This window comes from Gobio gobio, assembly GCF_949357685.1.
Source record: "Gobio gobio genome assembly, chromosome: 4".
NCBI lineage: Eukaryota > Metazoa > Chordata > Actinopteri > Cypriniformes > Gobionidae > Gobio > Gobio gobio.
In genome coordinates, this window is record NC_137100.1 from 14,763,220 (window position 1) to 14,786,942 (window position 23,723).

At 37.6% G+C, this 23,723-nt stretch overlaps 1 protein-coding gene across 1 annotated transcript in view; it reads right to left on the reverse strand.

Annotated features, from left to right (window-relative positions):
* ppp2r1ba (protein phosphatase 2, regulatory subunit A, beta a) overlaps window positions 1–13,627 on the reverse strand; it is a 36,621-nt gene extending 22,994 nt beyond the window's left edge. The window contains exons 1-7 of the mRNA XM_079814630.1: window positions 13,469–13,627; window positions 12,468–12,558; window positions 12,235–12,335; window positions 9,400–9,632; window positions 6,860–7,007; window positions 6,485–6,640; window positions 4,933–5,047 (exon numbers count right to left, since the gene is read on the reverse strand). Of these exons, the coding sequence (XP_079670756.1) occupies window positions 4,933–5,047; window positions 6,485–6,640; window positions 6,860–7,007; window positions 9,400–9,632; window positions 12,235–12,335; window positions 12,468–12,558; window positions 13,469–13,546 (922 nt within the window). The 5' untranslated portion in view covers window positions 13,547–13,627. The remainder of the gene's footprint in view (window positions 1–4,932; window positions 5,048–6,484; window positions 6,641–6,859; window positions 7,008–9,399; window positions 9,633–12,234; window positions 12,336–12,467; window positions 12,559–13,468) is intronic.
* Window positions 13,628–23,723: the final 10,096 nt, after the last annotated feature.

Consider the following 23,723-nt stretch of genomic DNA (forward strand, 5'->3'; position numbering starts at 1 on the left):
CATTCCTCCAGGGTTGCTGACATCACCAGCCCCAATATTTACATAAACCCCTCCTCCGAGAATATGAAATAAGGGGGGGGGGGGGAGGGCGAGGCCATTTTGTATCGCCGCGGGGAATAGTTGTTGTGGTATAGTTAGTAGGCTGGAGTGTTGTTGCCGCAATGCCGACGAAATGCTGTTATTTTCATCCGGATTGCAGGTCCACTTTGTTCAGCCTGACGGGGGTGCGTTGCAGTGCATTTAACATACAACATGTTATATGCATGTGTGTATGAGACAAAGGGGAACAGGTCGCATTTGCAGCAGATATATGCTGCCCATCATAAATCAAAGCACGAGACAGACAGGGGTCGGAGGAGAAGACCGGAAAATGTGACATAATGGACAATATTCGTCTATATTTGCAATACACGAGCCGCGGTTCAGCTGCGCGAGACAAACACTGCCAGTGTGAATCATGCACGACGGGCGCGCGCGGCTCCCATATCACACAGAGGAAAGCTTCCACAATCTTCACAAGTTCAATGCAGGATTCGCACAAAGGCTTGTCCTGAAAGATGGATTTAAAAACAGAAGCTGTTTACAGGCCACAACCTGTAAGTATGATTTATTTTTCGTCGATGTGTTTTCCTGTAATAGTTCGTATTGTTAATTGTACGTTGTAGCAAGGAAGTACACAGATGACAACGCTGTATGGCTCTGCAAACCAGTTTGTTAAATGCTCATTCATACTTAACGTTATTCGACAAACACCTAACGTTACAAACTTTTTTTTAAATCTTAACAGCGAACTTGGCATTAGTGTAAATTATTCTTTGATTAGAGCTTTTATGTATTGTTTATCTACAGACATGCTAAACATGGTTCTGTGTTTGATTTGGATACTATAGTAAAGCCAATGTTTAGTGTTCGTTTTGGGTTAATAGTTCTTGCGACAGATATTTGGCATAATCGTTCTAAAAATACAAAAGTAACGGTGCCATTCAGTAGCGATCACTATAGATCCGCAGTCTTTACTCTTGAGGACTGAACAGGTTCTGCTCGATCATCTTCACTAAAATTGTCTGGGTCTGATTCAGGCTCAAATTGGTATGGTTTTATTGACACCATTGTTTCTAATACTACCCAAAGCACAGTCTACCGGTAAAGGTAAGGGGCGTGACGTTTCCGACAAACGTGCACTAGGCGGTTAGCGAATCACAACACACTGGGCCAGCTAACCAATCTGAGCCCATTGTGTATTTTTGAGGGACTGGCTTCATAGAACCCGGAAACCATCAGACCGTTTTAACAAGGAGGGACAGAGCAGTGTAGAATAAAGGTAAAATATATTAACAATAATGCAATTTTTTTAAAACGAAGCGAAACACATGTTACAGTGCACCCCACAAACACAATCAAGCCTTCGAAAAAATGTGTTTTACCACCCCTTTAAAACAAATTCTGGTAACACTTCTCACTCAGGGTAACAATATTAATAAAACTGGTTGAGGTTTTTGTAAGGGTGCTCCAATCAGGATTTTTGGAGCCGATCACCGATCGTCGATCACAGGAAGCAGTATCTGCCGATATGATCACCGATACCGATCTATTTGAAGCCTTCTTTTTATCATGTAGAATTATTTATAGGGAATTTTACAGACATTCATTCATTCTGAATTTTATTTCTGACAATGGGGGAATCCCCCCCTTAGACTCTTGTCATATATATGTATATAATTCTCACCTAAATATTTGATCATGCAGTGCATTTTTCATATATATGTATATAATTCTCACCTAAATATTTGATCATGCAGTGCATTTTTGTTTTTAAAGACAAATTGTCAGGTAGGTCTAACATTAGTATTGAGGTAAGAAATACTAAAGGCATTTAATAAGGAATCAAATGTAAATTAATATTGGTCTTCCCTGAATAAATTAAATTAGATTAATCCTTACACTTAAGGTTGCAAAAGTTAGTCATTCAAGAGCAGTGAGTGTCATAAAGGTTAATCAAACAACACAAGACAAAGAGGAACTCACTTTAAGAGCGAACACGGTTACATGCAGTTGCACAAATGTTCACTCGCGAGTCACGACGGGGTTTACGTGCATACTCGTCAAGACGGTAATTTAGTACAGACATTTGTGTGTATTTGACCATTTCAGCGCAATTTGTATTTGCAAGCTTTTTGTGAGATGGCCTGTGTGTGTGTGTGTGTGTGTGTGTGTGTGTGTGTGTGTGTGTGTGTGTGTGGTTTGAACACTGGCAAGACTTAAAAATAAATGCAAATGATAAACTTTAGTGACGATGCGACCAGTGTTAATTTAGTTGACGAATAATTTGTCACAATTTTCGTCAACGACCTTTTTTCACTGACAAAAAAAAGAGATAACTAAATAAAAACGATAACTAAATAAAAACTAGTGATGGATGACAAAAACTATAACGAAAATCCACTGTCATTTTCGTCAACAAATAAAAACGAGACGAAAATGTTAGGGAGGGACGATTAGGGAAGAGATCCAGTCAGAACTGCTATCCTGTGTAACAGATGCACACATTTGATTTGAACGTGCTGATCTAACCGCTGGAAAACAAAGCGCTGTTGCGCTTCTACAGGCTCACTCACGCATCCCCAATCCAGCGCTCCAGAGCGGCTCACAATCAATGAATAACACACATTTATGCCAGGCAATTGTTTATGAAGTAATGCTGATGAATAATGACAATGTTTACTTTACGATGTTTATATAGTAATGTGTTTTAGACGGTTGTAACAATGCATATTTATCTCCTCATCTGAACTTGAATGAGCTCCTGCAACTGCAACAATAGTAAGGTGATATTTCAAAATAAGAGTCCCGGTGTATTTCCAGCTGGTTTATAATTAAAAGTCACGCATTTTATATTTGTTTTTGCTTACACAATAAACTGTATTTAATTTAATTCCCATTTAATTCATATTCAGGAGGAAAGACCAGTATTTGACACATATTAAATAAGGTATCAGGGTTATAATAGTTAACTAAAACCATTTAAATCTTCGTTACTTGAAATTAAAAAAATGTTAACTGAAATTTAAAAAAAAAACTTATTTGAAGCTTTAGCTTAACATGATACACTAACTAAAACAGAAATACAAAGTTATAAAAAACTATATAGATGTTTTTAAAAACAAACAAAAAAGTGAATTGAGCTCTCTTTCGAGTATTTTTAATGTCAAAAACAAAATGATTTCAAAATGTCAGTTCAAGTGACAGTCGGTTATTTAATACTTAAATGCTTAATGTATTACAATTTAACTAAACTCATTAGATTTTAGGAGACTAAATCTACTGTAGATTTAGTCCACTAAAATCTTATGATATTTAGTCGACTAAAACTAAAAACAATTCAGGTGACTAAAATATGACTAAAACTAAATGGCATTTTAGTCAAAAGACTATGACTAAAACTAAATCAAAATATGCTGTCAAAATTAACACTTGATGCGACACTGCCTTGATTGTGCAAGTGGCAAATCCTGTGTTAACTGTGAAGCTTGATTTTAGTGCAGATGCGATGCGCTGATGTGAAGCCATTTGAGCATTTTGAGAGGGAAAGAGAGCGCGTACCCGGTGATTCACTCGCACTGTTTGTGAACTTACAGCTCACAGAAAGTTTTCCTTTTGAGCCTTTGGTTGCAATACTCTTATCGCATATGTTGCACTTTGCTGACTCGGCATCCACTTTTATAAAGTGTAGCCACACTTGTGTTGTGTGACTGCGAGTATCTTTAGAAATCCTCCCCGTCACGTGGTGGTGGACAGCCAATCGCCGGTGCTTTAGGTCCTTACATGCAAGTATGCTACAGGCTCACACAGACACAGCCGCTTGGCTTTTGGAACCGAAATTTGGCACCGAAAGATAAATCATTTTTTCGATACTCATAGTATCGGAGTTTTTTCGATACTCATAGTATCGGAGTTTTTCGTTTAATACCATAAAAGTATCGCCGTTCGGTGCCCAGCCCTAGTAATTCAAGAAAAAATAAATAAATGTCCGAATGCGCCACGTGCAACATGGATTCAGTCTTCCGAACTTTTGATTTTGATTAATGTAATATGTGAAATATTAGAAAGCTATGACAGTGCTTATTTTGAAGACAGAGAGAGTGCGCGCGGGGGAGGGCTCTCTGCTCCTTCTGTCTGTCACTCTAACATGCGCCCTATCACAAGCACAGCAGTCATCTACATCACTCATAAATCATCAAAAGGCTTTGGCGGGACAAAAGTTTGTTTTGGTGGCCGCCAAAAAAATGTCAATGTAGGAAAAACCCTGTATACTCAACTATTGGGATTTTTTTTCTAATGAAAGAGTGGTAACAAAATAACACTGCTGCATAACTAAAATCATCAATGATTTTGAAAAAAGAAATAGCCAATATAAAAATAATATAACTGTCTCAAATAACCCAGAGTCGATAATGTCGGACATCGCATTTGAGCTGAAACTTAAGAGAATGAACACCAGTCGGTATAACGGCAGCACTTTGCTAGCTGGTTAATAAACTCAACCAAACAAACTAAAGCACAGAGAATTTACAACATTCTGTTACAATGGTGTTATCATTATAATGCTATGTATATGACAGATTGGCAGTGCACATCTTGTACTTAACTGTATTTCATGATCAAAATGATTCCAGACATCATTGCTGTGCGTGCTTTCAAATCCAGTTTCACTTTATTTCGCCGGTCTGGAAGGCATGCTGTCTAACGCTAACCAATCAGACTTCAGGTACCGCCTAAAATGTCATAATAACCAATACAAAATTTTTTTGTTTTCAATCATCTCAATCATCGTTTTCATGATCGATCGTTGCTGTCACGTTCGAGTAGTTGAGTACTCTTGCCCATCCCTACTTCAGTCACATATTCCATGGTTGCTCTGATGCCTTCTCTCACCTTTGACTTTGTTTGCAGCAGCGGCACGAACCTCAGCCTCACAGTCTTTCAGAAGGTTTTGGAAGGCTGGCACTAGATCATTCTTTGTGATTTCTGGACCCACAGCTTTCTGCAGCTGTAAATTCACAGAGAAAAGAATGTCATTTCATATTTGCATTTCACAGCAGCACCTCAGCGTTTCCTGCAGACTGCAGGACAAATTAACTTCCAGTGCTATTCTAGCACTGTGTGAGATGAGGTACAGAACTCATTTCTAAAGCAGGTCAAAATGCCATTGCTTTTTACACCCAGGCTTTTTATAGGGATTTATATAACTGCATTAAACATTATTTTCCCTGTAAAATATCTGCCATTTCAAGAGGATAATCCAAAATCATCCAATGACATGAAATAATATGCTGCATTTAGGTCAAGTTGCACAACAATACACAACAATGACCATGAGAGCAGGATTATAGAGACCAGTGAACTGTTATGAGATGTCATCCTGAAACTGTGGAACCAGCTGTTGAACCTTAGCACTGATACATACTAGGGAAAAGATTTTCAGGAAGCTTAAAATATCATAGGCAATATATAACAAAGTTAAAAAAAGAGCACAAATACAGATCATATAAACATGATCGCTACATCAGTATTCAATGGTAGAGCTCTGCCACTCTTGAATCAACATTGAATTTATGAACCTCACAAGATTTAGTGGTTTGAATCAGTTTGATGAGTCCTTTATTGGATCAACTGTCAGAGTGGTTACTCCGTTTATACCAGACTCACTTAAGCCAAGCTTACAATAAAAGATTGAAGCTTGTCGCGCTTGATCTATCAGTCTGCATGAAGAATTTGCTGATCGCAGTGTGTGCCTGTTGCACTTGTATAAAGCACACACAGATTAGTCACAGTCGCTTCAACAGATTACAGATTTATTTAAATCTGCTCCGAGAGTAAAAGAGCAGCAATGAACATCAGCCAAATTAAAACTATACCGTTCAAAAGTTTGAGGTTAGCCAGATTTTTATTTTATTCAGCATGGACGCATTAAATTGATCGCACACAACAGTGAAAAAAGTTACAAAGGATTGCCATTTCAAATAAATGCAGTTCTTTTGAATTTTCTATTCAAATCATTTTAATCAATTTCCACACAAATATTGAGCAGGGGGGGCCATTTTCATTTGTGATAAGAAATGTTTCTTGAGCAAAAAAATCTGCATATTAGAATGATTTCTGAAGCATCATTTGACTATGAAAACTGGAGTAATGATGCTGAAAATTGAGCTTCGCCATTACAGGAATAAATTATATTTTAAAATAACGTTTTCAATTATTATATATTTTAAATTGTAATATTTTTTTACAATAACATGCAGCCTTGCTGAGTATAAGAAACTTCTATCCAAAACATCTTACAGACCCCAGACTTTTGAACGATAGTGTAGTTATGATTGCATTATGAATCATTTGGGGTAGAAGCTGTCCGACTGCATGCAAACTGAATTTTGTGGTAAGCACTTAGATTTTCCAATAAAATTTAATTGCACATAATTACGCTTACATCAGAGAATTTGTCTGCAACCATGTAGCGAACCCTCCAGGACTTGTCCTCTGCTGCCTGGCGCAGGGTGGGCATCACCAGAGCTTCCAGATCCTCTTGTGGCAACAGAGTGGCAATGCTGACGCCAGCCTCCACAGCCAGGAGACGAACAGAGTCCTACAGCGATGTAAATGTTTGCATTCAGATGTCAGAAGAAAACACTTTTGATATTTACCATACAATTCTGCTGCAGCACTGAGATACATAAACACAATGAAAACCTTTCAAGACTGCATTGGTCTTGTCATGCAACGTGTGCTCAAAACATTTAGCTGTGGCTGGAGTAATGACTAAATTAGAGTGTTTACATTTTACTGAGTATTACTGAAACCAGACCTGTTCATCAGATGCCAATGCAGTGAAGAGAGAAATGATGTCACTCTTAACATACTCCAGCTCCAACACTTTGGCAAATTCACCCAGCTTGGAGGCAGCTGCACGGCGCACCATGGGAGTATCATCAGAACACAGGGTGCGGAAGTGCCTGAGGAGAGACGGTACATGTGTTAACATGTGTCAAATAAATGGAAAATGAAGAGGATGAGGTAGTCATTTTTCGTACTACTTTGGTTATTTTAACATTAACACTACTATAACTATAATTATGCTTAGTCTAAATGGCTATTCATACCGAGAGTGAATAATCACCACAAAACAACATACATTCCTATGGATGCCGTCAGAACAGGGATAAAAATCTGTCTGAGGACAGAACTCATTATAGGTTCTGTAAAAAGAAAATCAAAAAGAGAGCTATTGGGTCTGGAGCCCTGCTGTTACAGCAGTTGATATTTGATACAAACATGCCAAAGCAAGAGAAAGAAGTAATGTAAAAAGCTTTTCTTGATCATTGATCAAAATATCTTTACCACTGTGTGTGTGTGTGTGTGTGTGTGTGTGTGTGTGTGTGTGTGTGTGTGTGTGTGTGTGTGTGTGTGTGTGTGTGTGTGTGTGTGTGTGTGTGTGTGTGTGTGTGTGTGTGTGTGTGTGTGTGTGTGTGCGTGTGTGCGTGTGTGTGGAACTGATGATCACGGTTACACACCACAATCCACTAAATACACACTACTTCATTATAGCTTCATTATAACAAATGAATCAAAATATATAATCTATAACAAAAAAAAAAACATTATAAACTTGGTGAGTGGATAATTCAGCAACAACAGTAATTCTAGAAAAAAAAATTGGGTACACAGTAATTTTATACTACCAGAGGTAGTCGAAAACGGATTAGAGCGTTTTCGTAGTGTAGACAATCATGTGGTCAAATCTGTTCAAACAGCCACAAAAAAAACCCTACTCTCTGCCTACTGACCTAATAAACATTATAGGCAAACTAGTAAACATCATGGGAACCGCACTACCCAGACGAGATTTAAGGCCTAAGTTTGGTTTGAGGATGTACCAAGCATCATGTTCTTTCACCATTCCTGATTTCTAACATGCACTCACAGCGTTCAGCATGGTCTTGTGGCTTTCAGAACAGAAAGGAAAGCTGCAGCTCTATATTTTTCCGTCATCTCCTTTTGCGTTCATATGTCAATTGCATAAGCTTACTTCCATTAGTCCATACATTAACCCACCCATAGACCCTCCCATTGAAGAAATCAGGACAAAAGAGGTCAAAAGTGGACAAAAGGAGATGGATTTAAACAGGGCCTAAGTGTAGTGATAAATATGGTGTTATGTAAATAAACATATTACAATTTACTATTTTTATTCTTATAAAAATAAATTTATGAAAAACAATTTGACATGCTAATTGAATGCTGAATGGAGAATTAGTGGCAGAGGATTCTTTCTTCTTTTAAATTTAACAACATAAATATCCGTCTGCCTGCATTAAGCTATCAAATGGCTTTGGAAGAATTATAATATAGTGCACGAAAACTTTTATTGTCCAGTCTGATGGATACCCAAACCAGCAAAAATTGCAGCATCAGAGGCGATCACGATACAGTACATCCCTAGTCTGGTTCATATTTCACTCCAAAATCAAGAAACATTTACCACTTACAGTAATTGTTCTTTGTTTTTTTTATTCATACTGATTTTAATACAATCATTGTATTACATTCAACTGTAATACAGTAAAAAGAATTACTACATTTACGTATTCAGCAATAATTTTGATTAAAGGTTATGAGGGCACATGAACGTTAAAAAAAATTTATGTGTGCAGAAAAATTATTAATAAATACTGTAATATTCCTTTTTTTAAAAATACAATTCGAATCGCTGTTATTCTTACACTACACAACAATATAGTTGCTGTTGTGCGCACAAAACACAACGGATCAGAAATAGGGGGTCACACATTACATTTCAATAGGAGGAATCCCTGACATCTTTGTCTGGTCTACAAACTACATTTCACAACCAAATACGCAAGAAGTGATACAGGAAATAACACAAGATCACTCGCAAGACTAGATTTATTCATTTTAGAAACCTGCTAGAAGCTTGTGATACAAGTAGTCGGTGCAGTGACTTGCAGCGAAAAAGAAAAACAGAATAATATGAAGGAGAGAATGTTTGCTTGAAGAAGCCATGCTTGCTGATGTTCTGTTGCAGATCTATGACTCCTCCTCCTGAACTTTCCCTTGCCCTGTATCTTAACCCCCACAAAATGCAACTCTCTTACGTGAACGAGCACTAAATTGCCTCAGATTGAGCATTTGTCGTCAATTTACACAAAAATGTGAAAACCTGGCCTAAAACAGTGCATAAGTATTATCTGTATTGTAAAATGGGTTGGTTATTTTTCGTTCAGTATGTTCTTGATATGAACAATCCTGAATTAAATATGTCAATGTTTCCCAACTGAAAAAAGTATTATTAAAGTGAAGCACTCCTCACAAATATGTTGAACTTACTGGCGGATCTCAGCTTTGACTGTACTGGAAACTCGTGGGTAGCATACACTGAAGAGACCACAGGCAGAGGTACGGGACGTGAACCAGTCACCGCTGGCCAAACGCTTCACCAGAGGCTCAAAGTGCACTTCCAGGTCCACTGGAGAGTGCTCATGGGAGATTTTCCGCAGGGACTCCACTGCCTTGTCTCGCACCACTGTCTCTTCAACTGTAGCCAGACTCTCCAAAGGAGGCTGAAAAAAAAACAAGTAAGAAAAGACACAAGAAAACAAATTCAAATTCAGTTTGCCACAGTTGGGAAACAGGGACTTAATTTGTTACAATGTTGCATGGCTCGGTTCGCTTTCACAGGGCAACATTTCAAAGCATACCAAAATGTGTTTATGTAAGTCACATGCGAGTACAACTGTTGGTCAGACTTTCCTCTCTGTCATCCATCAAGATGATTGAAAAGTTCGCTGCATGAGCTTATTGTGGCTTAGGGCTGGACCAGAATATTCAAATATTCGTATGGTGGGTTGGTATTCGATTTTTTTCTCGCACACCTGCCATCCCCCTTGAAACGCTTTAAAGGTCCCGTTTTTCCTGTTTTTTTGAAGCTTTGATTGTGTTTACAGTGTGCAATATAACATGTGTTCATGTTTCACGTGTAAAAAAAAAACAGTATTTTTCACACAATTTACTTATCTGTATACCGCTGTTTTCACTGTCCTCAAAACGGCTTGAAAGATTTCCCTGTTCTATGAAGTCCCTCCTTCAGAAATACGTAACGAGTTCTGATTGTGCCAGCGGTTCCCGTGTTGTGATTCGACAGCAGCTTAGCGCACGTTGCCCGGAAAGGTCACGCCTCTTACCATAGCGGGGAGATGAACGCGCTCAAACTACAGCCCCTGAAGGCCAATCAAAGGTGAATTGACTCCGGGATGAAAATAACAGCGTCTGGACGACATGGCGACAAACGCAACCGAACGCAACACATCCTCTTCTCCACGAGGGAGAGCAACAAGACCACGCCCCTTTTTTTGCGTATTCTTGTGGGCGGAGGTTAGTCAACAAACTGTTCTACTGACGTCATTAAAGCAGGATGTACAGGGATGTAGTCCAAACCGGCCGTTCGCTGTAGGCTTTGAAAGGGAACTTCTGTTAAATAAAATATCTCGCTTGGCATTGAACTTTGAGCTTTATAATTTTACAGGTATTATATATGCTCTAACAGCAACAATACACACTAACTAAAGTTTGAAAAATGGGATCACGAAGAACAGGACCTTTAATATGTTTACACTATAAAATCTGGCGAAATACAATACCTTTTTATCTTATAACCTAGGATGGACCTTTTAATAGTATGGACAGTTGAATATGAACCCAACCTCGTTATACTTAATAAATATATTTGCTTCTTAGCCTAAGTGTTCCCTGCAACCGAGTAGTCTGTCTAGAGCACACAACTGCATGAGCTTATATGGAAGAAACGCATGTCTGAGTTTGCATTTTGGGTTAAGCTGCGTTGGTTTGACATTGTGGAAAATACATTAATTGAATCAAAATGTATTCGCTTTATTACCCGTTAGGGATGTGACACTGAGAAAAACCTCCCTCACCATCACATTACAGTTCTTGTGCAGCCGTGAATGAATGACAACTTTCGGTTAAGAATTAGCGCCGACAACAAAACAGTACAATGACAAACTCACTTAAATAGGCTCTTTCATATTTCGCTTTGGAACTAAATCTTCTGCGATCATCTTGCCGTTCAGCTTCTCACACTTATGATGAATGAGATCTGACTCCTGCTGCTGATGTGCTGCGACTCTCGTTCGGCTCACGCTGCACGTTCAGTTTTTAAATTGTAGTTAATCTGTTCTCCTACTAAATTATTTTTACTACTATGAAATATCAAAACGATGGTGGGGGCAGTGCCGCGGTGGGCAAGTGATGTAACCGGTGTTATGCCTGAACACCGGTAACACAGACTATCGCAGCAAGCCTATTACCCATTATTATCTAAATGAATCTACTGCGATATATTGGAGCTTGTTACTGGGACATAACAGACTTGTGTGTTTTGTATCACTAGTGCAGTCAGTGTCCGTTCTCGGAGCATATAAGCCCTGCCCGCGTGAGGCACGCAGCTTCTTGAGATTCCTGCCTTTATTAGAGAGAAGAATATGTTCAGCCCCCTCCCTCCAAAGCTTCTAATATTGGTGTTGATTACTAACGAAGCTTCGAAGCTCAAAAAAATGGTATTCGGACCAGCCCTTGCGGCTTTATACAGTGGTCATTTCCACTTTTAAATGATATACTACATTCGTATTAATATTGCAGCAAATTCAAACACGCTCTCTCTGGATCTACCAGCGCTGTCTAGAGGTTAACTGTGTCAAGACACACGTAAACACTATACGAAAGTTATAATGCAGCACATATGCCTAAACTAACTGACCCAAGGGAGAAAACACACCAGGTTCCGAAACAGGTGTGAAAGCACCCTTAAAGGGGCTATATGCGTTTTTCTGAAATTTAAACTCGCAACTGACACCTGTGGCCAAAAAACAGAACTGCTCTCATTTTCTGCTCGCTCTCGCAGCGGTGGTGACGTCACATCCGCAGACAGCGCGGGAAAAGACGACCCGCCAGAAAATAGGAAAAATAGGATACAGGCTTATAGGTGCACCCACTGTGAGCGGACAAGGTGTCAGTATGCTCATCAGGAGATGTTTGAGTCATAAATGGTAAAATAAAAAGGCTATTGTTACGTTTATTTTGGGGAAAAAGTTGCATATAGCCCCTTTAAATTATTTTGAGTCAATTTTCAAAAGTTAAAAGGCTTACAAGGAGACAGTGCACATATTCAGGGCCTCCAACCAGCATGGTGAAGTTCCCAAGCTGTTCAGCAAGGGCAAGCAGGACTTCATCCTCATCATAGATGGTATCTGATCAATCACAAAATGACAAATTGAAAGTTATGTACAATGAGCATTCCATGAGTGTAATAGTTCATATAAAATAAAAATGTTAAGTCATTTTGGCAAGGAAATAAACTGGCAGTCCTAAAAAAACCTTACCTGTGAGGAAAGGAAGGAGTTCAGTGCGTGTCCTTTCGACCCCCAAAGCTAAGGCGATGGTGGACAGTTTCTTAATGCTGTTCAATCGTAACTAGAAGTAGAAAAGACCAGAAACCCGTAAGAAGAGAGTCTAAATATATTTGATGGTGAAACAGCTGACTTGCTTGAGGGACCAAAACAAACTACTAGTCTATGCTTCTCTAAAATTATGGCTTGATAGATGACAACGGAATTATGACATCTTTCACAATATATTGAGACCAAAAACCCCATTTATTTCCTTACTTGATTTCGATACTGTATCTTTATTATAGGAGGAAAATTAGCTCACCTATTGGGGACGTTAACTAAAAACAACAATGATATCATCTTGTAGTACAGTACTTTCTTTTAAATGTATGAAAACAAATGTGCAATACATATTCCACATTTAATTAACTAAAAATTTAACTAATAAATTTGATATATCATCTTGTAGTGTCTTAAATTACTGAAATGACTTATTTTGAAATGACAAACTGTGTGAATGTGTTCAAATTCAACAGTCGTGTCAGACGTACGTTATCCTCAAATTTAAACATTTAACGTGATTTCAAAACGGCTGGTACTGAAATGATGGGGTTCTCTATTAAAGTAAGCTAGTCAATGACATAACAGGTAACGTTAAATCACAGAACAGCTAACGTTAACCGTGTTAGCAATCACACAAACTATATTCTGCGTCACGCGTTATTTACAAACGAAACTGGGTAATTTTACATAGATCAAATTATACATTTGGTTGTGCTAAATGACATACTGGTGGCTTTAGCTGTCAGTCAATTTGATATGTAATATTGTAGTGTCTAAATTCCTGAATTATCTTCCCGTTGCTAGCCAGTAGGCTAAACTAGGGCAGGCCCATATTACCTGTTGCTTAGCTATTCGTGTCAAGTCAAACGTACGCGTTCGAATCTATTTCTCAAATTAGAATTTGGTGTAAAACTACGTATTTTGTTTACCTGAACGTCTTCATTTCTTAATTCGTCAATTAGCACAGCAATAGGGTAAAGAGAGTCGTCGCTATCTGCTCCCGCCATCTTGGATGCTAAAGGCTGCTTAGCTAGTTCCTGCTACGGGGTTTCTCACGGCTGGCTGGAAAAAGTGCACGAGCCCAGCCCAGCGCACTAAAAACAGCGCACGAGCTCTAGATGCGCGCACCCAGTGCTGCAATACTGTTATTTAAAACTTGATCCAAGTCCAAGAGATCGTGCGCAATATCAAACAAATGTGATAGTATTAAATATGCAACATTTAATATGTTTTAAAAATGTTGCATCCAATATATTTTGAGACAAAACTTTTCAGTTGTATTGTAGGCTATAAATTAAGTGTTTTTCAGATATTCTTTAAGTGTAAGTAAGACTTACACTTTAAGAATATCTGAAAAACACTTCATTTATAGCCTACAATACAACTGAAAAGTTTTGTCTCAAAATATATTATAGACCAATTACAGTCACAGTGGATCTTTTTTAAGTCATTGAACCTATTTTTTCCTCCAAATATAATAGCCTATATTTGGAGGAAAAAATAGGTTCAATGACTTAAAAAAGATCCACTGTGACTGTGGTCAAAAAGGCATAGGAAGGAGGTGCACAATATGACGAATAATAATAAGTAGCCTAACTATATTCTGTAAATAATTGGTCTATAATTGTGAGGAAATAATTCATTAGCTATAAAATATGAGGTTCCATATTTAATGTTCCGATCACTGTGAAGATTTGTTTTGCGAAAGATGCTTTTACTTGTGCCAAGATATAGGCTACACCATTTGTTTAAAGTTGCAGTTCAGGGGCCCGTTTCAGAAAGGAGGTTAAATGAAAACTCTGAGTATGTTAACCCTGAAATAAGGGAAACTCTGGGTTTTCTGTTTCAGAATGGGAGGTATGTCAAACCCGAGAAGGCAGGGTAAGTCAAGCCCGTTTCTAAAAGAGAGGTAACTTATACTCAGAGTCAGTTACCAGGGTAAAAATTAAAATATGTTTTAATTTTTAGCTGCTGCCACATTCTTATTTTGCCTTTTGGATACCATGAAAATTAAACTTAATTAAAATAATTAAGAATTAAACTTACATATTGACCCAGAAGTATGCAAGTCTTTTTGTTGGGTGCTGTTGCCATGGTGAATCGTAATTTCGGAGCTCCATTGATTGTGGCTTTTCATAGTTGGAGTGCATGAGCTTAACTCAGAGTCAGTCTACTCAGAGTTGATTGAACTACCTCAATTCAGCTGTTCTGAAACCCAAAACTCAGAGTTTCCCATCTCAGAGTAAGTCAACTCAGAGTTCAGGTTTAAACTCAGAGTTGGTTGAACCTCCTTATTGAAACGGGCCCCATAACTTTTTGCGCTCTAGCGGTTAATAAACAGAACTGCATGCGTCTTGAGGAAGAACATTGCAGCCGGAGCTACTTCTCTCTGTTTATGTCTATGGCGAGTCACGCAGGGACTGTGCTCCTCCGCAGGAGTTCCTACCTGGTCTAAAATAGTCCCAATATAAACACTTATTATAAGTGTACCATAAGGATTCAGGGTAAGACAAAAACACGGTTTGGAAAATGGATTCAAGTTGTACATTCTCATTATATAATGTTTATCAATCTTGAATACAAAAAAGTTACGGACAGCAGTTTTAATGGAGTTCTTAGATAAAAGGTAATGTATATTCCAGAAGTGATTAAGAATGATTGATGCACCATCTGCTGAAATGGTTATTTTGAATAAGTAGGCTATGTATTCAAATGTTACTTAAAATATCTTGCTATATCAAAAGCGCCTATTTGCTATTTGGGGACAACTCTATCACTAATCACTATAGCCCATGGAACTGTTTTCCCAGGCTGAAGTAAAGACCAGTATGCCTTTGCCATGTTTCACTCATTTCACTTCAAACAGGCCTCGCATCAGGAGGGGCCTCCGCAGCTTGTGCTCGAAAAAGACCCCACTTCCCGCCATCACAAAAAAAAAATGCCACCCAAAAATAAAGATATGGGGGGCAAAAATGTCTCTATGTTATTGTTTTTAACATTTATAACAGAATATAGAGTGGTGTTTTCACGAATATCAGCACAATTGCAAATGCGACACGACAGTTCAATAAGAAGTTAGGTGACTATCATTTTAGACTTAGAACCAAGTTTTTTTTTTCGCAACAAATCCAAAGCCATTGCACGCCTCCAAGCAACTGAACGAGTCTGCGTTTTGAAGGAATTGCTTGACTGATTGATTGAATAACTTACTCATTAAGACAATGATTTGCCAACACCTATTGACAGTTTTAGTTTCATTAAATGTTTCTATATTTAGCCCATATATCACCTATGCTGCAAGAAAGACTGTCCACACTTGCCCAGATGTCAGATGAGCACAACGTTTGAGATTGAGGAATAAGGCTAAAATTTTCAGAGCTTTTGCAGCACTCCGTTATCGGAAATCCAATTTTTAAACATCAAAATCGGAGTAGCCTGTGAGATGGGGGGCCTTTTTATCAACAAATATTGTTGAAAATCATGTTGAAGAAGTATTATTCTTTTATATAATGAAGTAGCACACTACTCATTTTACTATTCTGCAGTAATGTTATATGTGCAGTGTAGTATTCAGTACGCACATTTTCTGCATGCATAGAATACAGACGAGATTTGATAAAACATTCAGACTGCATCTTAAATTGCATACCCTCTAAAAAACACTGGGTTAAAAAAAACAATTTGGGTTGTTTTCAACCCAAGGGCTGGATAATATAGGACAGAACACATGTTGGGTTAATTTTACCTAGTAAAATTTATTTATCCCAGCTGAATGGGTTGATTTAACCCATAGTTGATTCAAATAATACTAGCTTTTTTTCTTTATTTTTTTGACACAACCACTGGATGATCATATTTTACCGTATAGCATATTTTATGTAGTTTACATATTTATAACATTTAAGCTTGTTCAACCAATATTATAAGTAAAAAATACTTATAATTTTCCTGAAGGGGTTGTTACGTCTGACCCAGGATCTGGGTTACAGAAAAACTACCCAGACACTTTTTACGTCGGACCCAGGATCTGGGTTACACGAAAAATACCCAAACTCTGGTTTTTACGTCTGACCCAGGATCTGGGTTACAGAAAAACTACCCAGACACTTTTTACGTCAGACCCAGAATCTGGGTTACACAAAAACCACCCAAACACTGGGTTGTTACGTCTGACCCAAGATCTGGGTTACACAAAAACTACCCAAATACTGAAAAAATTACCCAAAAGGCTCAACCCAGGATTTGGGTAAAAAAAAATTTTTTAGACTCTCTTAAGTAGGTACTCATTTTGAATAAGTAATTACTTAATGACCACTTAAAAAAGTATGTTCTATAAAGTTTGAATATAATACGGACATATAGCCTACTACATTCACCAAGTTGTCATTATCACGTGACCTATTACCAGTGTCAGTTGCATTGCTTCACTGCCATTTACACATCCTCTCCAGTGGCCTCATGCAGTAAAGTGTCCATCGTTGCACACTTAAGAATCTCATCGAAAGAAGTAGGTCATCCGGGTATTTTTGCCTACTCTTACTTTTTTTTTTCACATTACTGTTTGTTTGCGATTTCAGATGCAGCCAACCAGAGCAGCACACTGTATGAAATACTGTGTTCCACAATGCACTGCACACAACTTGACCTTTCTTTTCTAGATCTTTCTTTTTATTATTGTTAACAAAAACTAAGAATGAAACCATTAAAACAACATTAATTAAAATTAAATTAAATATTTTTTACAACATATTTTATTTCAGCTAGTTGCCAATGCAACATTTCTCATTTTCGTTTAAAGTAAACTAAATAAACTACAAACTAAAAGTTAATTTAGACCTATTTTTTAAACAAATAAAAAATGACAACACACGACAGAATTACAAAAACTTTACCTTTCAGTAAAAACTTAATTAACTTTGATTTAAATTAAAATGAAAACGAAAATATAAAAATAAAATCTAATTCCAAATAAATATTAACAAAAAACATAATATGTCATCGATACTAAAATAACAATGTCTTTCATAATCAGCCTCAGAAATTTGGGTAGATGAAAATATATTACATTTCTTAAAGCAATTGTGAGATGAAGCGTAATGCCATTTGCAATGTTTATAGTTGCATACTCACAAACTGCAAAAGATAGTTTGCTTATATTCCATACATAGTACTCATATTACCAACCTGCAGAGATGTATAAAGTACTAGAGACACATACTTGAGTAAAAGTACAAGTTCCTTATCAAAAAAGTGACTTGAGTAGAAGTTGAAGTGCTCTTTAAGCACCACACTTAAGTAGAAGTACTAAAGTATTCAACATTTTTTGTACTGCAAGTAGTTTATTTAAAAATTTACTACTCAAGTACTGAAAGTAAAAGTACAAGTATTGTGTTATGTAGTTATTAAAGAAAGTAGTCAAAAGTTTGAACATCATATTGTTTTTATTATTTCAAATGATTAAGCTAAAGGACAATCACAATGTTGGTAGGTAATTTTTCTACATATTGTCATATAAATAACCTGAAAATACTGTAGTTCATTAAGATTCAATCTTACTATTAAAGCTGCGAGCAGCGATGACGGGCCCAAGCCGGTGGCACCGCCACCCCGGTGGCATCAGCTTAACTGTGCATGGCAGGCAATATGCATTTAAACAGGATAATTTTTTTTAATCGCTCGAATGTGTCACATTTACCGCAGCAGCTGATGCCACTATCACCACAAGCCACACCCATGATGTCATTTAAATGTAGATGATTTTTAATGTCATAGGATGAAATAGATTACTTTCAAATATGTAAAATTTATTTATTTACAAATAAATGTAAAATAACTATATCAAAGTAATCTGAATACACCACATTTATGCCTACAAATGTATGAGTTAAACTTTACTCCATCAGAATGCCAGAATGCTGTTGTATGCTGCAGGCAACGGATATCCAGCCATCCCCCTCCACACACACAGAGAGAGAGAGAGAGAGAGAGAGAGAGAGAGAGAGAGAGAGACAGACAGACAGACAGACAGACAGACAGACAGACAGACAAGGTTTTTTTTATCCTGCTTCAAAACTAACACAATGCTGCCATTTTCTGTTCATTGAGGGGAGGACATTCAGAGAGTGGTATATAGATGAATTATTTTAAATAAATAAATATATTGATCTGAAAAATAGTATATTCATTTTAAATTCATCCAGGTTCAAGAGGTAAATAAACATCATCAAGAGAGAAAGTCTCTCACACACACACACACACACACACACACACACACACACACACACACACACACACACACTCACACACTCACACAGTGAGAAAGTGAGAGTGAGGGGGGGAGGGGAAGGAAAGGCAGAGGACATTGCATAGACTTAATGGTTTTTATACTGTACAAACTGTACATTCTATCCCCTACACTACCCCTACTCCTAAACCTACCATCACAGAAAACATTCTGCATTTTTACATTTTGAATAAAACATTATTTAGTATGTTTTTAAAGCTAGACAGTGAATTAAAGCATTTTTGAAAGTGACACACTTCCTGCTGCCAGTTGGTGTCCACACACACACACACACACACGTTGGGTTTTCATGTTTTATGGGGACCTTCCATAGGCGTAATGGTTTTAATACCGTACATACCGTATATTCTATCCCCCTTCACTGCCCCTGCCCCTAAACCTACCCATCAAGGGAGACATTCTGCATTTTTACATTTTCAAAAAACATCACTTAGTCTGATTTATAAGATGTTTTCCTCATGGGGACCTAAAAATGTCCCCACAAGGATGAGGATTTCGGATATTGCCATCTTTATGGGGACATTTTGTCCCCATAACGTAGGTGTTACCCATGAAATGATAACATTAATTTGGAATTTTTTTTTTTTTTTTTACTTGTATTCCTCTTGTGCAGAACTCACACAGTACACATTTGGTCGTTGTTATTGTAGTTTACTTTAGTTGAGTATTTGTGCACATTTGTGTGTGTGCGTGTGTGGTCAAACTGCAAACACAAAACAATTCACAATTATTATCTAGTAATGTTCACATCACCAAATACGTTTCTAAAACATTGTAACATCAGCTTTGTGTACTAAGCATTAAACTTTGTTTAACTAAATGCAACATATTTTACAGGCAATACAAACTGTAAATGTCTAAAACAAAACAAATATATAACATATAGGCGTTTAGGCGCTAATCGCAAATAGCGATCTTCATAGTGATACACAAACCATCACAACACTTAAACAACATAACACTTCTCACCACGCTGGGAATATAATGTAAGATAATAGTTTTAGCTGGAATTGTTAAATGTTCAAATCTTCATTTGAGATCAACATGGCTTTCTCACTCAGTTCTCTAAGTTCAGTTTGTTTTTCCCTGCACTTCTTCCTGCACGATCACATCACTTGCGCTCACCGGAACAACGTCCTTAAAGGGGCAGCACCCAACATCAGGGATTACCAGTCCCCACACACACACACACACACACACACACACACACACACACACACACACACACACACACACACACACACACACACACACACACACACACAGACAAATCCCTGAAGAGATGGAATGTTTTTTTTTTTATCCTGTTTCAAAACTAACACAATGCTGCCATCTTGTGTTCATTGAGGGGAGGGCACACACAGGCACAATACATTATTCAAATAAATATTTATAAAATATATATATATTCATCTGAAAAATAGTATAGTCTTTTAAAATTAATCTAAGTTCAATTGCCAAACATACAATCTTAATTTAATTGAAATCAAAATATGATTTTACAAGATGAGAGAATTTCTGTTCCCCTTTTTTGTCCTTATTTAATCCCTCGGCATGGCAACACCGTTTGAGATATCCAAAATCAGTTCGCATTTTAGCATCTTCAGTATCTTTGTTTCATGTTGACCGAGTTTGGTGGATATTGAATAAATCGCCTACGAGGAGAACGTAAAAACTCAGACCCTGAATTATAAAAATATTCAGCTTCAAACCAAAATATCTGACTTCCTGTTGGTCGGAAATAATGACTGTAAATTAGAAAGTTGTCCGGCTCGAAGAGATCAATATATGTACCGAGTTTGGTGACTGAAGATAAAACTAACCCCCCCACTTTTGTCAAAAGGTGGCGCTAGAGAGCCCCTCATCCCCGCCCGTTTCTGAGGCTTTGCCAATGTGTACTGACTGACATCTCTGATGTGTGTGTTGAGTTTCAAGCAGTTTCAAGCAATTTCAAGCATGCTAAGAGCCTCAGAACAGCCAAAAGATTATTAAACTTTGACACGTTGCCATGGCAACAGTATTTGAAATTTCAGGAATCCATTTCATACGTCTCTATCTGTCATGTTTTCACATTATACTGATGAAGTTTGAAATAAATCGGGTGCAAATAAGATGGTGATTCAAAGCATTTTTGAAAGTGACACACTTCCGGCTGCCAGTTGGTGGCGCTATAACTTTGACTCACAAAAGTCATATCCATGTGATCGGCCTCTTACAACGAACACACAGCTGAAGTTTCATCCAAATCAGTCAATGTTTGCACAAGTTAAAACACACTTCCTGTTTCCCTTTTCTCGCCATAAATTCGTTGCTTCGCCACGGCCAGACTTTTCGAGATATCAAAAAGCCGCTCGCAATTTAGCATCCTCAATATCTTTTCTTAATGCTGACCGAGTTTGGTGCTGATTGAAACAATGGCCTAGGAGGAGTATATCAAATTGCAGAGCATGCGTTGTCCGAACAACCCATAGTAGCTCACTTCCTGTTGGGCTGACGCATAACTTAGAGCACGAAAGTTGTTCGGCCCGATGAGGTTTATATGTGTACCGAGTTTCATACATGTACGTGCAAGTGTGTTCGATATATGGACCGAGTTTTCAAACCCCACTTTAGGGGGCGCTGTCGAGCCCCCCTGCCACGCCCGGGTACCAGCTTCAGCCCGGCTCTGATGGCCGCGCATTCCGATGCGTGTGCAAAGTTTCAAGAGTTTTTGAGCATGGTAAGAGCCCCAAAAGTGCCCGAGAAGTCGATAAAATAATAATAATAATTAAAGCTGCGAGCAGCGATGACGGGCCCAAGCCGGTGGCACCGCCACGCCGGTGGCATCAGCTTAACTGTGCACGGCAGGCAATATGCATTTAAACAGGAGAATATTTTAGAATCGCTCGAATATGCCACATTTACCGCAGCAACTGGTGCCACTATCACCACAAGCCACACCCATGATGTAATTTAAATCTAGATTAATTTTAATATCATAGGATAAAATAAATAAAAGTTATATTTTCCTGCTCAAAATTTTGTAAGTCCAGAAGGCCAGTATTTAATTCAAGGTGTTTGTAGTTCTTTTTTACTTATTCACACTAAAGTAGGGATGAAACGGTATGGAAATTTAACATCACGATTATAGTGACCCAAATTATCACGGTTATCAATATTATCACGGTTTTGTTCAAACAAGATGAAAGTGTTCAAAAAGAACAGATGCACACACTTAAAACATTTCAACAAGTTTTATATTTGAAATTAAACAAACAACAAATAACTAAAGCAGCTCTAAGCACTTTTTTAAGCTAGATTCTGTGGGATTTCTTTACTTAATGGCCGTCGTCAATAGCAACGCATAACGCATAAATAATAATAATTTGTCGTAAATATAATCTCTAATATTATCTCTGTAAATATATTCTCAATAAATATTCTCATCAGTGTTCAGCTACGATGCATTTAAATCAAGCATATTTTGTGTTAGAGCCCAAACAGTATCCAAGTGAAATAATGCATATCCATATTTCCATATGATTTGACAGTTTATTTTATTAAATATCAAAATGTGTGCATCATACCTGACACCTAGATGAACACTTTACAGTCAGTTTTATGACTGTCATTCTCTTTAAATGCTAGTGAAGTTTGGTAACGTTATACACGTTTCAATGTTGTATGTAACTTTGCAGACGGTCCCTAACTTCGCCAGCGTTATGCCAGTCATATCAGATGCGCTGTGGTTCTGCTGTGTTTTTTTTAAACCATTTTACCTAAATCACCAAAATAATAAATGTTATATTTACCCATGGCCTTCCCTGTTATACAGAAATGTAATAGTTATCAAACCTTCCTTAACTGCATAAATAATAAATGAAATATAGATGAATCATCATTAAAGCTACAATTTTCTCTGTTCCCGTTGTTCTTTGATGAACATTAATGACAGGCATCATCAGTGCTCCTGTCACTTTAAGAACAGCCGTGGATCTCACGCGCTGTCCCGCGCATCTCATTTCCTCACAACTCTTTAAGTTCATTTAAGACGTTATTTAACTAATTTAAGACTCGAATATGAGAATACTCACAATCCTCTGTGTTATTGTTTGTTCAAGAGCAAAAGAGAACTCGATGTGAGCAGGAAACTGACGCGAGTCTATCTATGCGTCGAGTGTGTGTGTGTGTGTGTGTGTGTGTGTGTGTGTGTGTGTGTGTGTGTGTGTGTGTGTGTGTGTGTGTGTGTCAGTGTCCCTTGATTAGCTGACATGAGACGCATCCACACAGATAGGACACTGACACACACACACACACACACACACACACACACACACACACACACACACACACACACACACACACACACACAGCATACCAGCATAGCCATACAGTTTAAGTTCACCTACACTTTATATTAATAAAAAGGTTTACAGTGCAAATACTGTTGTTGCATATACTGTGCATAAAATTTGAAAACATTTGCAAAAAACACCACTGTATCATTAAATTTTTTTTAAACCTTTAAGTAACCATTTTTTAAACATCTATAAACATTACTTTTACATAGATAGACGGACCAGATATTCCTAACACTTTGGGAATACTTAAGGGTTACTAGTTGTTTTGTAAACTGTCTATAAACATTATCTGGATGGTTATTATAAAGTTGCAACCGATGACTATAATACCTTGTTAAATAGTTAATAAACAGTACCAGTAAAACGTGGGCAGTACCAGTAAAACATGTAAACAGTACCAGTCAAACATGTGGGTTGTCCTGATACTGTACTTCAAAATGTAACAGTGTAAAAATTGCCACAGAATAAAGTAATTGTTCAAGATCTATTGGTAACTCATAAAAATAATGTCATATTTGCATAAACTGTCACTACCGTATA